The 17158-nt window shown below is 46.1% G+C and overlaps 1 protein-coding gene across 2 annotated transcripts in view; it reads right to left on the reverse strand.

Moving 5' to 3' along the window:
• Positions 1 to 557: 557 nt before the first annotated feature.
• Positions 558 to 17158, reverse strand: part of SGMS2 (sphingomyelin synthase 2) — a 79503-nt gene continuing 62902 nt past the window's right edge. For both annotated transcript variants that reach the window (XM_036409536.2, XM_045589171.1), the window contains exons 4-7: positions 14134 to 14251; positions 7737 to 7890; positions 6373 to 6539; positions 558 to 4916 (exon numbers count right to left, since the gene is read on the reverse strand). In XM_036409536.2, coding sequence (XP_036265429.1) covers positions 4713 to 4916; positions 6373 to 6539; positions 7737 to 7890; positions 14134 to 14251 — 643 coding nt within the window. In that variant the 3' untranslated portion in view covers positions 558 to 4712. The remainder of the gene's footprint in view (positions 4917 to 6372; positions 6540 to 7736; positions 7891 to 14133; positions 14252 to 17158) is intronic.

Genomic DNA, 17158 nt, shown 5'->3' on the forward strand with positions numbered 1-17158 from the left:
GGGCAGGAAAAATAACACTCAGTTTAAGTTATCAGCTCACTTTAAAAACAGTACTTGAAAAAAATAATCCACTTGTGGACTAAACTTTTTAAGTCTTTAAAGAAAACAGTAATTTTTTTAATTGAAAGAAATAGTAGTACTGATTTTGAAAATACTGTTGCTGACATGGTGGTTTATTGGGTAAATAGGAAGTAGAGGCTCTTGCTTTTTTTTGTGTTTTTTTTTTGTGTGTGTGTGTGTTTTTAAAGCAAAGCCAAAGAGACTAGAAACCAAGTACACATATGTCTTTAGAATAAAAACATAAATTAGTTTTAACTAACAATTAGGCACTTAAAATGTAAATGTAAAATGGCATTTTAAAGTACAAACTATAGTTACACTTCTAAATTCCTCCTGAAATGTTTTTACAAATACAAAAGCACAAGCATGGAAAACATACTTCTAAACAAAGATAATTTCCTCTTTAAAAAAAAAAAAAGACCTGAATTCAAATCCCATGATAGACCAATGATTAAGGTACTGGTGGGTAGGAGAAAAGAGCTTCTGAAATTCACATATTTGATTAAAACATAAGCATTTAATAAAACTATTATAATAACATACAGTATATATCATAATGAAAAATATATGTCAGGAAAATAACGCATTCTAGGCTTAAAATTTTACTTTACAACAAGGCACTTAACACATTGGAACAGTACAGTAAGTTTCTGAAAGAAGACAATAGGCTACACCTCTCAAATCTCGCAGTAATATTTCTTTTGAGAACATACCATAATATAACCATACATTTTGCAGCATTAATCATTGCATAAGAGGTAAATTAAATAATGAATCCCAACTTGGCAACTAGATTAGCTTATATTTATAGCTTCCTCTTATTCTTTTAAAGGACAATTTTAAATAATTCCAGAATAAAGAACTAGTCTCATTCATGATTCATTTAGAACACAGCATAGTTAAATTAACGAATAACAAAACAGATCCCAACTTATAAGGTGTAAATCTATCGAAAAACTTATCTTTGGGCACCTTAGACACAATTTTCAGTGTTTAGGTATTGAAGTCAAGAGCACTTCTTAACAGACAAAATATTTTTAGCAAGTAAATCAAATGAGTTAAATTATTGCAACACAATGACATTAGACAAAAATGCTAGGAATCTTTATACATACAAACAGAAAAACTTTCAACACATGGCATATTACTTTTAATATGCTTGATTTAAACATGCACACACATTTAATTCCTTCTTTCACTTCCTGTGCTAAGACGGGCTTAAATTTTTAATCGGTTTTACAGTGCAAAACAAAAATAAACGATAAAAAAATAATTCAAAAAAATGTTCAAAATATTCAAGGAACAAGATGTGAACTTTCAATAAAAAAAGAAAACTGCATGAGTTCTATCTAACATGTAAAATAAAAAAAGGCAGCCAACTTGGTGTTTTGAAGTAAACAAAGTGTCGGTTATAAAGAGAGACATTAACGATTGTGACAGTGAGAGGTAAAAATGGCCTGCAAATTTTCTTCAATCAAATGGACAAAAGATTAGAATTGCAACTCCCTGTGATATAAGTACATTTTTCCCTTTGGGAAAGGTTTAAAATACCTTTAACATAATTCCTTTTGCATTATGCTTTCAAGATTATTGGCAAAAAAATAAATAAAAAACATACGCCTTTTAAAAACTTGAAAATACACTTTAAAAAGTGGCAGGTTTGCGTTCAGAGTCATATAACGTATTTCCACTAGGGGACGCTGGTATGCAGCCCAAGAACCTAATGCAAAGTCATCCATAAAGCAGACTAGACTCGCCCTTACTCAAAACAGCCTTCCACAGCAAAACTTGTTTTCCAAGATGCCAGTGAATTATAAATTCCAAATTACTTCCATTGGATTTGAGGAAGAATGCTTTATTTCCAGAGCTAGTGGAGGAGCTCCAAAATTACAATGAGAGGAATTCATTTCCATTTCAAAGAATTTAGGAAAGAAGTAGTATAATTTAACGGAATTATATGTTATAGATACTGCACAAGGGACTAAATTATAGGAAAAGCTTCCAAGAGGAGCACTAGTCCACAAAAAGAATAATTGGTAGGATGTTATATCTTGATTAGCAAGGAAAAGGAGCTCCAGAAGTTTATTGTTTCAAAGACAAGATCGAAAAAAAATTTTTTTTTAAAACAGAGATATAAGGGACGTATTAATTTCAGGTTCACAACATAATGATTTGCTATTTCTATATACTGTGAAATGATCACCACCCTAAGTCTAGTAATGGTTCACATTTCATATTCCAAAGTGGCATGTTGGGTTAGAGCTCAAGTTTGCTTCCCTAAATGTAAATGAGATTCACTATTCTCACCTTCCCACCTTGAAACCTGATTATTTTCCCTCCACCCTTATTCTGGTACCACAAGCTTCCGCAGCGTCTAAGAGACAGCTACGGCACACACTGCAAGGAACACGGGGCAGCTGTACCCACAGGCGAAGTCAGAAGCTTTTTTACAAGTTCTTTAAAAGGTGATGGCATTATTTAAAAACAAAACTAGTTACCTGGCTAAAATGCAAGTTTTACAATTTCGAGGGCCTCAGCAACCAATGCACCAGGATTTGAAAAGCTTAAATATGTCCCCTAATTTAATTTGATGAAGAGGGGGCTCTCTCAGACAGACCGGGTTGCCTCATTGAAAGCAGAGGCTCCATGGACTGGTGTCAGGAGAGACAGGCCCAGGCTTCCGAGCCAGATGTTCTTCCTCACAATCAGACTGCAGGAATTTAATCTCCGTGTCTTCACACAGAACACCTTGTTTTTTCACTCGTGCCCCTACTTAGTATGCGAAAATGATGTGGGGTTCCAGCTAACCATCTGGCAAGGTATGGTTATGTTTCTTACTGGCTTAGTGATAAATACCAAGAAGAACTTCTTGCGTTTCAAAACCTGTCAAGAAGGTTTAAGGGTTTTTGTTTCTTGTTTTAAATACCAGGTGAGAGACTCTTTCTTCCTGGTGCTGCATTCAGCTACGTGTCCTTTAGTGATTCTTCTAGCACACAAGGCAGGCGCCACACCGGAAGCACAGAGAATGTTAGCACCAAAGCATCGTGACCCTTCCTGAACACGTTTAGGTTTGTTCTGTGCTTCACTCAAGTAATTTAAAGGTCTGTTTTGTACATCCAATCAGGGGCTGACTAGTTCATGACACGTTCAGGGGTGGTTTCTGTTGTTTTGTTGTTTGCTTTTCCTTCTCCGTGGTGGGAAATGTTTACCTTCAATGCCAATGTAACTGTCTTCCCTCTCTTGTCTTTGTGGGGATGACTGTGTAACTTTAGATCTTTGCCTAAGGTCTTAGGAGTTGTAAGAAATTAAGAACTGTCTGCAGTCCCAACAGCATGAAACCATGCACTAACTCTGACAGCGTTAAGTCCGATCCAGTCCCTCTCTGTTTGCATCACCTGAGAGGACTTTAGAAACGACGACGGGCCCCTGTATCGACTAGCTACACTCACAGCTGGATTCCAACTGCAGGTTCGAGTGCAGCACCGTAGTGTGGTTTCAGGGTCAGAGTAAAATGACTCCATGGTGGTGTGTCTCCTTAGTCCTTCCTTCCTATAAACACCCCGTTTACAAGAAGCTGGGCCTCTTTGTAAGAAGCTGGGCCTCTTGCAAAAAAGGCAAGGATGCATTCATTAAACTTTTGGACCCCGTCTTGCTTTTCCCATAAAGCAGACTGTAACCAGGAAGAAGTGGGTCTAGTGAAATGTGACCAATTGCATGTCTGAGTTCCAATGAGCAGCCCTGAAACAGGCCTCACCCGGGGGGAGAGGATGCAGGCTTGTTCCCCACGTGGCACGGGCAACTGTTTGCCCACGCGTTGTTCAGCCTGTGCCCGGCAGTCTGCCGCGCTGGGGCACCGGGTGCAAATGTACCGGGCAGACGGCAGGCCAGGGCGCACACAGGTGGACCGCTGTGAGCAGACACAGCCCTGTGCCCTGTGCATCTTCACGGAGCTCTGAAAACTAAATATTTACATCCAAGCAAACTCTGTGGGATGTGCCAAATATTCCCATATTTACTTAGATCACATTTCTTTTAACGTTTTAAATAAAATGATCTGTTTAAAAAATAAATAAAGTGAAGATGACACACAGTACCTCGGGTGGTAGCAGCAGTACGTATCCGCGGACCGGACCCTGATGACCCTGATGAGGGCGGGGGGAATACGTTCACCCCAAGCTTACTCACAACCCCTGCGTCTCCCCCCCTCCTCGAGAGGCCCAACGCTCAAATCCGCTCTCGACATCAGGCTATCCAGTGACACGGCAGTTGTATCCGCCCAGATAGTTTATTGAAAACCTTGGCAGGTTCTTCTGACGTTGGAGGAAAAGAAATCCTGAAAAAAAAACGCTTCGGTGGAGAAAGACGCAGGAAAGGCAGCGTGTTCTTTGGAGGCACCGCTTCACAAGCTCGCCAGGAAGTCCCGGGGGAGCGGGGCTGGCCTCCCGCGGAGGAAGAGCCACAGGACAGGACTTTCTCCGGAGGCATAAAAAACCAGTTCATCTTTCTAACCATTTACACAAAATTTGGTCCACGTCTTCAATGACCAGTCAGTTCTCCTAACATTAAAAAAAAAAAAAAAAACACACAAAACTATACCTTTGGTTACAGCGACACCTCTTTTGGCGTGAGAGCCGAAGCCGTGGTGCGGCTCCTCAGGTAGATTTCTCGCTGTCCTCCCCCATCTTCTGGACCCGGGAGTACTTCTTGCACGAAGACTTAAAGCAGCCGGGAGGCCAGGAGAGCGGCCAGGAGAAGCAGCAAGGAATCGAGCCTTGTACGTTTTTCTCAAAAAAATAGAAGATGGGGAACCACCACGCACGCGATAGGAAATTAGTCTGTGAAGAGACCTTCAGGTTCTGCAAAAGGCAGGGGGGAAAGTAAAATGAGACGCGTTCTCCATGCATCCCGATCCCCCTCCCCCTTTCCCGCTGTTCATTAAACTGTCACTGCTGTAGCAGCACCCGGACCCCAAGGCACACTGTCCGCGCCTCCTCTCGACTCAGATGTGACCTGGTCCCACCCTCCCCAGCCCCTCCGTCTTCCCTCCTGTGGCTCATGCCAATCGCCTGCCTGCAATTCCAGCCACCACGGGGCCTGAGGAATGCAGGTGGCAGTTACCGAGGAGGAACAGTTTTCAGAAACTGAGTAGTCGGATGTGTGGGTCAGGGAGGATGGCAGAGGGAGAAGAGCGCTCTGTGGTGTCAGCTGACCCCTGAGTGGAAGATGGCAACAGGAGACTACCCAGCAGGAAACAGAGCTGCGAGACAGACCCGCAGAGAGGGCCTTCATCAGCGGGCACCTCTACTTGGGAATTGGACTTGGAGCCTTTGGGAAGGACACATTTCAACCTCTCCCAAACCCTCCAAACGCTGCATGCCACGGACAAAATGGCAAGACGGCCCCAGGGTAGGTCATGGCACACAGACTAACGGCTGGACACGCACCACGGCTAGGAAAGCACAGGGAGGGGAGGAACAATTCCATGTGGGGACTAGCGGCAGAGCGCGGAGCCCGGGAAGCCTTCCCAGATCAGGTGGCCTTGGAGCGAGCGCTCTCAGAATGTGTGGGAGAAGAAAAAAGGGCATCTGCAAACAGGATGCAGCAGAAACCAAACAAGAAAGAAGGCGGAGAGCACCACATCCCCCAAAGAGGCACGAACCCCGCTCATTCACAGGGGCTCTATCTGCCTGGCTTCCCAAAACAGTTGCCAAGTTGTTCTCAAGCTTAAGTTCTCTGAAGGCAAGGGTTTGCCGGATTGCACCTCAGTGCTGCTACAGAGAAGGTGCTTGCATTCTTTAAAAAATATATATATTTTATTGATTTTTTTACAGAGAGAAAGAGAGAGGGATAGAGAGTTAGAGACATCGATGAGAGAGAATCATCAATCAGCTGCCTCTTGCATATCCCCACTGGGGATGTGCCTGCAACCAAGGTACATGCCCTTGACCGGAATCGAACCTGGGACCTTTCAGTCCGCAGGCCGACGCTCTATCCACTGAGCCACACCGGTTTCGGCACGTGCCTGCATTTTCATTTAGCATGTGCTCTTCTTTAATTCTCAATAAATTACAGATGTTGAATTAGTATAACACTGTGCTCTCTAGTCATACATTTTTGTCCTTAAATGTTATTTACACTTGTGACGTTATTTATTTTAAGGCGCAATAATGGCTATAAGTGCAAGAACTGAAAAGTGAGCTAACCACACGCCTGGGCAGCTGTTCCCACGAAGCCACCAAAACCCCACTGTACGAAGGGGCTCCCTGGCACGGAAAGAGGTTATTGATCCGAGGGCCGCCTCGGCGCTCTCACCTTCTCGTTGGCCATCGAATGGTACCACCAGAACAGCCGCGTGGTGATGTAATAGGCAACGATGACGTCGACCGTGTAGTGCTCGTGAGCGACGAGGATGCAGATGATCCCGGCGGCGCTCAGCAGCCAGCAGACCAGGTGGTACCACCAGAAGTGCCGGGGCGAGTCTGCGCGGGAGAGAACGGGAGGAATGAGGTCCCCGGAGAGGAGCTTACTGACCTGTCCCTCCTACCGGCCTCAGGCAGGACAAGTCTCCAGAGGTGGGAACTAATAACCCAAAACGAGTGGCTGGGACAGCCCAGGGCTCGCTTGGGAAGGAAGGAAGGAAGGAAGGAAGGAAGGAAGGAGGAGGAGGAGGGAGGAGGAGGGAGGAGGGAGGAGGAGGAGGAAGGAAGGGGAGAGGGGATGCCACAGGGAGCAGGTGTAAAAGTGGATGACACACATATTAATAACTCCACTGTCTGTGGGACCCTAGCCCAGCTGTCAGTGAACAGAGACAATGGACTTGGTGTGGTAGCAAGGCTAAAAAGATGTCTTCTCAACCAGCAGGACACAGAGTACGAGGAGCCAGGCTGATTCTATAGGCACCCAGGCCCAATGACAGTATCTGCCTGGGGGGGGGAGCCTTCTGAAGTGGCCCTGCTCCCACGTTTTCACCTGCCCATGTGACTGAATTCAAACCCACTCACGGCCACGGCACAAAGGAGGAGGAGTCCAAATTGGTCAAAAGACGGGAAAGCAAAGCATGCATAAACGATGCATCGAATCCCAGAAGTAGGCTGCTCCGAGAGACCACTGGGACCACTGCTTACTCAGGACGACGGCACATGTATAATTTAGAAAGTGACTGTTTCCCCAATTGCATAGGACATGGGCATAACCATGGAGTGTCCTGTTGATGTGGAGAGCTGACTTTAAAGCTGAGTTGTATTAAGATAACAGATTTGCCGTTTTACTTCAAAGACTGGAACGAGGAGAATGTAATTCTTTCCTTGCTCTATGGAAACTTACACAATTTAAAAGATCTCAAGCCAGCCCTGGCCGGGTAGCTCAGCTGGTTAGAGCCGTCATCCCACCAAGGTTGTGGGTTTGATTCTCAGGCAGGGCACACACAAGAAGCAACCAATGGATGCATCAGTAAGTGGAACAACAAATTCTCTCTATCTCTCTCTCTCCCTCTCTCTCTCTCTCTCTCTCTCTCTCCCTCCCTCCCTCTCTCTTTCTCTCTCTCTCTCTCTCTCTCACACACACACACACACACACACACCTCTATCAATTCTAACAGAATAAGGGCTCCCACCAGATTCAGCGCCTAGCGATCCCTCCCACTACAATGACCCATCAAGTGGGGATGAGTTACTTACATTCTTTAATGAACAGATACGTCAATGTCAGCACAACCGTGTGGCCGCTGAAGAGGAAGTCTCCGCACAGGATGTGCGATCCCGTTATGGACAGCCCTCCCCCGGAGATCAGCCGCAGGATCCGCTGCACTTTGGCCTGAGAGTCTCCGTTGAGCTGAGTGACCCAAGAAGATTGGGAGGAAAATTTACAAGCTGATAAAATCGTGATTCAGCCTAATTTATGTGATGCTTGGAAAGGTCACCAGGTTGTGACTTTTCTTTTTAACTTAAAAAGTAAAAAAGAATCCCCGGGGGAAGTGCCCAAACTTGGCTTTTATTCATTATATTGGCCAGTTTTAGTGACAGGTTTTTAATTATTCAATACGTTACTAATAATACATTTTGGCGATGCCGTATCCTGAGCAAAGCTTTTAAAAACATTAATAACAATGATCTCACCACAGCTATGTGCTAAAAAAGATCAAAGCTATGCTCTTCCCTCCTTGCCGGGAGGTATCATGGTTTCGATGGTTAATATTTGATTTAGCTGAATAGCACCTCACTAATATTGAACAGTGTGTTCATACCTTGTGTTAAGTGGGCAGTCTGAGTGTGTAGATAGCTAAATTAAGATTTGATCAAACACAGTCGAAAAGGGAAGCTGCAACACTTTAAATAATTTTGGAAATTATGGATTAGCGATGTATTGACAGCTTTAAACACGAGGAGCCCTGATCAGGCAAAATATCCCCAAAAGTATTTCCTGTGGCCAGGAAAGAGCTCCCTTGGGCAAGGACACAGAAGCCATCACGATGGTATGGGGAACAGTGATGGGCCGGGCAGGAGTTTGAGGCAACAGTCAAGCTTGTAGCCATTAACACATAAGCCTACCAGGAGGCGGAGTGGGCCGAGGTGCTCCCTACGGTGAGGGTGGAAAAGTGAAACACTGACATTCTGGGAGGCCAGAGGGAGGGTTTAAGATCAATCTAGAATAAACTGATTAGGTTTAGAAAAATAAAGGGTGGTACTCAGAAATAAGACTGAGAAACAGCACATGAGAAGAGAATTTTAGGCAGAGCATTAATGACTATTTTGGGGACCTGAGGGAATAGCTGGACGACAGGAGGCCCTTTAGACTCAACGCCGACCCTCCGGGCAGCCGTCCGCACAGCACGGCCAGCTCTCCACGGCGGCGGCTCGGCTGTGTGGTGGGAAGGACAGGGGAGTCTAGTCCAGGAGGACGTGTGGCGGTGAAGGGGGGGAGACGTGAGAGAAGGATGGGAAGAGAGTCCAGGGGCAGGGAAATGAAGGTAGCCTCAAGCACGCGGTAACCCATCCCATCCAGGACGGTGGAAATTGGGGCAGGAGAGCTGGCCTAAACACCCACAACGGGAGCCTAAACCTTTCTCCAGGGGTAGCCACCTGATGGGCCTGGGAGCTTTCCGGTGTTCGGTGAACCTTGTGGAAAAGCCCACACCACGATCCTTAGCGGCTGAGAAAAAGACGTCAACCAGGATCACAGGGCAGGCTGGAGACAGGGGTTTTGCAGAAATTTAACCATCAAAAGTTTGCTTAGGGCCAAAACCAGTTTGCCTCAGTGGATAGAGCGTCGGCCTGCGGACCAATAGGTCCCGGGTTCGATTCCGGTCAGGGGCATGTACCTTGGTTGCAGGCACAGCCCCAGTGGGGGGTGCGCAGGAGGCAGCTGATGGATGATTCTCTCTCATTGATGTTTCTAAACTGTCTATCCCTCTCTCTTCCAGGACAGCTGACAACTCAGGACTCGACTCAGGTGCAGCTCCGAGACGTGCCACCAGCCACATGCAACTCTGTGGAGGACACGATCCGGCCACGGGCCTCATCGGACGAACCACAGCCCTTGAGGAATTTGTCACACGGCTGGTGCAAACAACTGTCAACTCTGAGATGAGATAAGGTCCATACGCTCTGCTCCCAGTCTAAAAGGACACGTTATTCTTTATTTCAAAACCTAATAATTTTATTTTTTTTATTTACTCACTCATCCCAACTCAATACTCTAGTTTTCTAAGAGCAGAAACACTTGGAGCCATTCCAGGCTAGATGACCCCAAGGCACATACAAACTAGGAGCCAAAACAAGCAGACATGCTCTTCTCTCTTTCAGCTACTCTGGTGAATGGAGCTTGAGAGCACCTGACGCAATGCCCTCCACAGGTCAGAGAGGGGCACTCTCTCCTCGCCGTCTCTCTCAGGCCTTGGTCTCTCAGGGTGTCACCCCTAGATGTCAGATCACACCCAGAATAAACAGAACCTCCAAACAAAAAGTTTTAAAAAAAAAGAGTGTAGAAAGAATACTGAGAAATAGGAGGGACAATTAGGGAAATACTGGATTGTTTCCTCCTCCTGTTCTAATTCTTTTCTAGTTCACTGGAACCCCCGCCACATACCACATAAGAACCCAGTTCCGCAAATCAAGTTTGGCTCAGTGGATAGAGCATCGGCCTGCGGACTGAAGGGTCCTGGGTTCGATTCCCGTCAAGGACATGTACCTTGGCTGCGGGCACATCCCCAGTAAGGGTTGTGCAAGAGGCAGCTGATTGATGATGCTCTCTCATCCATGTTTCTAACTCTCTATCCCTCTCTCTTCCTCTCTGTAAAAAATCAATAAAATATATTAAAAAGAAAAAAAAAGAAAAAGAAAAAAGAACCCAGTTCCTATTCCTTCCCTCATTTTTCAGACACTATTCTATGCCATCACAGCAGGGGTGGGGAACCTTTTTTCTGCCAAGGACCATTTGGAGATTTATCACATCACTGGCGGGCCACACAACATTATCAACTTAAGCGTTCGCCTGCTGTATTTGGTCAAACACTTAATTAGCTCCCCGCTAAGGCCTTGGCAGGCCCAGACCAAACGATCTGGGCCTGCTGGCCGGACATTCTCCACGCCTGCACTGCTGACTATGGAACTGAAGATGCAGAAATCTGAGAGGAGAAGCATCAATCATAACAGCCAAAGCAGATGCGGCTCAGAGACCTTCAGGACTCCTCAAACTGTGACCACCACATCCTGTTTTCCACAAAAATAAATAAGGTTCAAGAGAGCCCAGCCTGACGACTGCCAAACCGAAACCTTCCCCTGTACACGTCCCTTCAGCAAAGGTAAGTGCAGTGGCATCCGCAGCCAGGGTGACCGGGGGCTTCTCAGGGCTGGGGCTGTAACCGTGCCAGCCCAGCATGCTTGTACGTGGCCACATAGGCTTAACGAGCTACATAATTTCATGCGCTATTTATTATTTTTAAAAATATATTTTATTGATTGTTTACAGAGAGGAAGGGAGAGGGATAGAGAGTTAGAAATATCAATGCGAGAGAAGCATCGACCAGCCGCCTCCTGCGCCCCCCCCACTGGGGATGTGCCCACAACCAAGATATATGCCCTTGACTGGAATCGAACCCGTCCGGGACCTTTCAGTCCAAAGGCCAATGCTCTATCCACTGAGCCAAACCGGTTTCAGCTCATGTGCAATTTATTTAAACACACTTTTCAGAACAAAGGTTTTGTGACTGCCAACAAAAGCTTGGGCTGGTGGCTTAAGGCAAATCACAAACAGAGGACTTAAGGGAAACCAGAGGGTAGGTGTGGGGCAAGGCAGCTGGAAGGAAGACCGTGAGAGCCACGATGTCCCCAGGGACCCAGAGCTGTGATGGCTGCTGGGGCGGCCACAGCTGGCGAGGAGTGAGCTGGGTTAGGCCTCAGCGAGGAGACCTGACATCCTCCCACAGCAAGTGGTGTCAGTACACACAGCTCTGCCATTGCCTACAGTCTTGAAGGGTGTTCAATCTAGAGAGTCAGGAACAAAGGAGGCAGGCAGATTACCTAGTAGCCCGGTAACCACATGCGGGATGCAATTCTCATTCCTGGTCTAACACAGCGATCGTTTCTGTCGAACAGAGCTGCCATGTTTGCCTCACTGAGTCACAGGTCGGGCACAGAGCGCCTGCTCAGACTCCAGGAGCGTGGGGGCTGGTTGGTAAGGATGCCGCCAGAGCCCCCTCTGTCTGTGTGGCCGGGTTATCCAGGACGACGTTTGCTAACGTGGCTTCTGGAAATGGCAGCTCCTCCACCAAGGACACTGTCTGTCCGTAATCACCCCTGCAAACCTCACCCACTAGGATGGATGCCTGCCTTTTTCCCCTGAGGTCGTTTCTCCATTTACCACATTGCAAGAACCCCTTAGAAATGTTTATTATGCTTCTGAACTTCTCCTGTGCCTTAATTTAGCTCCGCTAAAAAATCAGCCAATGTTTAAATTCAATATGTACACTGCTTTAATCACAGACACTCTCTGCTTTGACGGCTTTGGAAAATTACAGCTTCTCCAAACCACACCTATATTTGGGGCGGGAGATGGTTGACTGCTTCACAACAACTCTGTTTTTCCATCCACCTTGGACTTCTGCTTAGTGTCCAGTGAAATCCGGTGTCAGACTCCATCCCCTTGTCCAGGGAGCACAGGCAGGATTTGTAAGTCTCCTTTGTTATAAACCAGGGTGCACCGGGGCCGGGATGATTAAAATCTCTCTCGAGAAGGGACTCTCCCTAGCGAAGCTGTAAATCCTGCTTAAGGCAGCTTCAGTGCCTCAGACTGTCTCCGCAAAAGGCCACTCTGCCTTTCCAACTGCTGAAAACTGGGGTCATCCTTGGCTGCTTTCTCTTAAACCCGTATCTTACTGATTAGCACAACCAGCTGGCCCCACCTTCACCATGTCCCAAAGGGAATGACTCCTCACTTCTTACTCACTTGCCACGACCATGGTTCAAGTGCCTGCGATGGCCACGAGGCCCCATGGGCTCTGTGGCTGCACCACCTTGATCTACACAGTTCCATCAGCCGCATGGCCTTCCCCCTCTCTCCCTCGCGCGCGCGCGCGCGCTCTCTCTCTCTCTCTCTCTCTCTCTCTCCCTCTCGCGCGCGCGCTCTCTCTCTCTCTCTCTCTCTCTCTCTCTCTCTCTCTCTCTCTCTCTCTCTCTCTCTCTCTCTCTGACGCGCCGTGACTGAGCTGTTTCCTCGGCCTGGGGCTCTCACCCCGTCCACAGGCTCTCTCCCTCCTGTGATTGCTGCCCAGATGCTTTCTCACTGAAGGGGCTTTCTGACCCCTCTGCGAACTAACACCTACCCTCGCAGTCCCTTTCACTGGGATTCAGGTTTACCATGCATCTGATAGCCGCCTGGCTCATCACCATGTGACAAGTTATACAGTTCTTTAAAAAATATGTTCTTATTGATTTGAGAGAGAGAGAGAGAGAGAGAGAGAGAGAGAGAGAGAGAGAGAAAGGGAGAAGGATAGAAAGACAGAAACACTGATGAGAGAGGATCTGCTGCCTCCTGCATACCCCCACTGGGGGGTCAAGCCTGAAACCCGGGCATGTACTCTGCCAGGAATCAAACTGCAATTCCTTGGTGCATAGGGTGACGCTCAATCACTGAGCCACACCGGCCGGGCACAATTTATACATTTATCCGTTGTCATCCCTCAATAGAATGTAAGCTGTAAGGGAAGAACTGTTTTAGTCACTGCTGCTACACAGTGCCTGGAACATAACAGGAGCGGAGCACTTGCAAAATGAATGCATAGGCCAGTAAGTAAAGGTACAACAGTGGAGTCAAATTCCCAACAGCAACTTTGAGGTAACAGAAAATGAATTTTTTATGTATGAAGATACACATTTTATGAACACATTTTAATTTTCTTACCCCTAAATCTAGAGAAAAACAGAAAATATCCTATGTAATAAAAGCCTAATGTGCTAAGTGCCCAGTCGTCTGTTGTTCAGTCATTCAAAGCTTAACATGCCGTAGGGGTGTCGAACTCAATCAGAGAAGGGGCCAAAATCTAAAATCCAGCCTAAATCGCGGGCCGAATGGTTTACTGAACAGTCATAAACTGTCATTGTGATGGAAACGCAGCGGAGTGCAGTGATGACAGCGGGACGGATTTGGCCCGCGGGCCTTGTGTTTGACACATGTGTCAGCTAAGGTATGCTAAGGCTGCTCAACTGCCTGCTATGATGTTCACTGACCACCAGGGGGCAGACGCTCTGACCCGTAGGTTAGCTTGCTTCTGGGGTCTGGCAGATCAGATGGGGACTGAGTGAGACAGGCAGGACGAGCCCTGGAGCCCTCCTGTGCAGTCCCTCCCGGGCTGGCCAACCTTCCACATCCCTCAGCCTGGCCTGTGCCCTCTCGTAATCCAGGACCCTTCAGAGGATGTCGGGAGAGCTGGTTCCGGCCAGATCCCACAGGCCGGACCAAGGGACCCCACTGGTGCATGCCTCCAGTCCTATACAATATTTCACTTAACAAGTGAAAGTGCTCTGAAGACAGCAACAGAGAGCAGGTGTTTAGTAAGTGTTTTCAGTCAGAGGTGCTTACCTTCGGAGCGCACTGGAAGTGCATGCCAGGCACGGGCAGCGTGGTGACGTACATGGTGACACAGCGGTACAGGTACAACGTTCCGATGATAAAGAAGAACCTGCGCCCCACTATGGACCTGAGGGAATCAGAGGGGTGGGGGTGGGGGTGGGGGGAAACAAGGTTACTCGCTGTTTCTGTCCCTAATGTTATAGGAAAGAGTGTGTAACAGAATAAAAAGTAACGCAGAATGGCATTAACAGACCACAGTCTCACAGCTCATTTCTGAGCCGCCCCTCCCCACAATCCCTCAGAGGCGCCGAGCGCAGCTTCACCTGCTGTCGTCAGCCCAGGTGGGCTGGGCCCAAGAGGAGTGGAGTTTGTGGGGACTGAGGGTTCTAGAAAACCACCTCTCTGAAAAAAAGTCACTGTCTGAGGGAAAATTCAATGAGCCGCTCTGTTTTCAGCCAACTCAGTGCATTAATAAAACCCTCCCGAGAACATATCAAAGGTATAAGCCACCCGCAGCCCCGGGGGATTAACTGTAATGAGCTCAGGTCATGCTACATAATTGGACACGCAGGGAAATGGGACAACTCATTAGACCTGTTATATAAGAAACAAGGCTTATTTGGGGACCATCCAGAAGTATTTTGACAACCTGGGCATTAACTATTTTGTCTATGACGGCACTATAGATTTTTCTGAGAATATGATGAAGATGTTCAGAGTATCCTTGTGCATGTAAGAATATTTAATAATGAAGTTATAAACTGATTTGTCTACCCTTATTCAATCTTGACCAAAAAAAGCAAAAAAAAAAAAAACCCAAAAAACAAAAAAACTCCAAAACAAAAACAAAAAAATCCAAAACAAAAGCACCACAAGTCCTTTTCCACTTCATAATTTTTGGCGGAGATTGTTGTCTTGACTGACATTAGCCCGTCCTACACCATCCATGTCCTCGCTCTGAGGCAGTGGTTCCCAGCGGCTGACCCTGAGCGCACTGTTCGTACCACAGCCGCAGAGGGACGGAGTGGGCATCAAAATGAAGATGGAAGCTCCTCTTCTGTTGTGTAGTTCGGGGGTGGGTCTACAGACTCTGGGCTCCGGGGATTAAGAGGCTGGTGGGATCCCTAGAATTCCCAGTTGGAACTTCCCTATTACACACACTCTATTATTCCAGGTCTCCCCTTTTCAGAGCTCTCAGACTTCCAAAGCTGGTAATGGTCAGACTTCTGGACAAACAGGCAGATTCATGCATGTGGCATATTTTTATGTATGTATGTATGTATGTATGTATATTTTAATCCTAACCCGAGGACAGACATGCTTATTGTGTGTAGGTGTGTGTGAGAGAGAGAGAGAGAAAGAGAGAGAGAGAGAGAGAGAACATGAGAACATTGGCCAACATAGTCCCATGGGCCAGGGCACATATTTTAAATTTTCTACAAAACTGAGGTCTGAAAAAAATATATATATGCTGGGACTTCTCATTTAAAGGATCATGTACAAATATAATTTTAGATGCTTATTTCCAGTACCTATTTTAAGAATATTCCAGGGTTTCTGGGGCTAAAATAGAGAGGATCACCACCTCGAGGAGTTGATGAAAGTATGTATTTATTGCAAGGCTCTGCTTTCAAAGGCTTGCTATTCAGGCTCTGCCTTTTTTAGCACCGAAAGGGACAGGGGACAGACACAGCTGAGTCTCTCCATGTGGTTGAGTGAAAGATGATTCACGTTTTAATTCAACCCCAGGCCCCAAAGAGGTCTGAGCTGGGCTCCATGTGCTAGACAAGGGGAAGTGATAAGCAGGAATTATATGAGTCAATTATACTCATTCCAGCATTCTGAGTCCAGCTGTAGAGAAAACTAACTAAGAAGGTAAAGCATGCACTTCTGCAGCCTTGTCGAGGAAAGGAGCTACTACCAATGACATTTCCCATAACCAAGAAGGAGCTTGAGAGAGAAAGAAAGATTTCTCATTCAGCCGGGATACTCAAAGCAGGTTATAAAAATTACTCCACTAGTTCCTAAAACATACGCTCCAATTCTACCTCAAAAATGAAAAGAAAAATTAGTGTGATTTCCCCAGCATCTTTTCGATGATGGGTTGTGACCAAAGCAGTATGTACGACTAAAATATGTGGCCAGCTGTGTGACCACAAGTTTTGACATGGTGAAATCTCAGGTAATAATGGAGGGGTAGTCAGCAACAATCAGGTGAAGATTCAAACAAATTAAGAGCCTCAGGTTGGCAGCTAGAAAATTTCTTTTCACACAATATATGCATACACTTGGCTCTAAATTAAAGGAGAAAGCAGGTCTTTGGCCCAAGCAGTCTCTCTTCTATTCAGAGTAAAGTCCAGACACAGAAAAGAAAAACGCTAAAGCTCAGTGCTGCGAAGGCCTATGAGGGGTGGGGGGCAACATGGGGGCCGGGTAGAAGGGGTCAATAATACTGTCAATAATAAAGATAAATTTAAAAAATACACTAAAGTTCAACAAATATAGTTCACTTTTAGCATAAGCATGACATTACTGACAATTTTAGCGGCAAAAAATTCTACTAAGTAAAAGAAAACTGACAGCTATTTTACTTACACATATTAAGAAACATATTAACAGACACACTTTAAGGAAAATGCTTAGGAATGACTTGCTGGTGGGCTAAGTTTTTGAAACTGCAAACTTGCATGTAGGAGACTGTTGAGCAAAAAATAGATTGCATTCTTCTAACCTCAAAGCAACAACCAGCTGAAAGAACAATATATTGTAGCATAAATTGCCTCTTCTAAAAATGATCTTGTGGCATCAGCATTGAAGTCCTACTGACCTCTGAATTTTTGAATTGCACTGATTAAACCGGCATACATTACATTTTCAAAGGCCTCAGTTTGTGCCTAATGTTTTGACCAAACTTTTACTTTAGTGGTTTCATTACTAGCATCTTCTCAGAGAACAAATATCTGAACACGAATAAGGCGAGAAGGGAAAGAGAAGGGCTTTACTTTTTTTAGGGAATTAACAAGAAAGAAACCAC

Source organism: Pipistrellus kuhlii, unplaced genomic scaffold, assembly GCF_014108245.1.
Source record: "Pipistrellus kuhlii isolate mPipKuh1 unplaced genomic scaffold, mPipKuh1.p scaffold_m20_p_1, whole genome shotgun sequence".
NCBI classification, from domain to species: Eukaryota; Metazoa; Chordata; class Mammalia; order Chiroptera; family Vespertilionidae; genus Pipistrellus; species Pipistrellus kuhlii.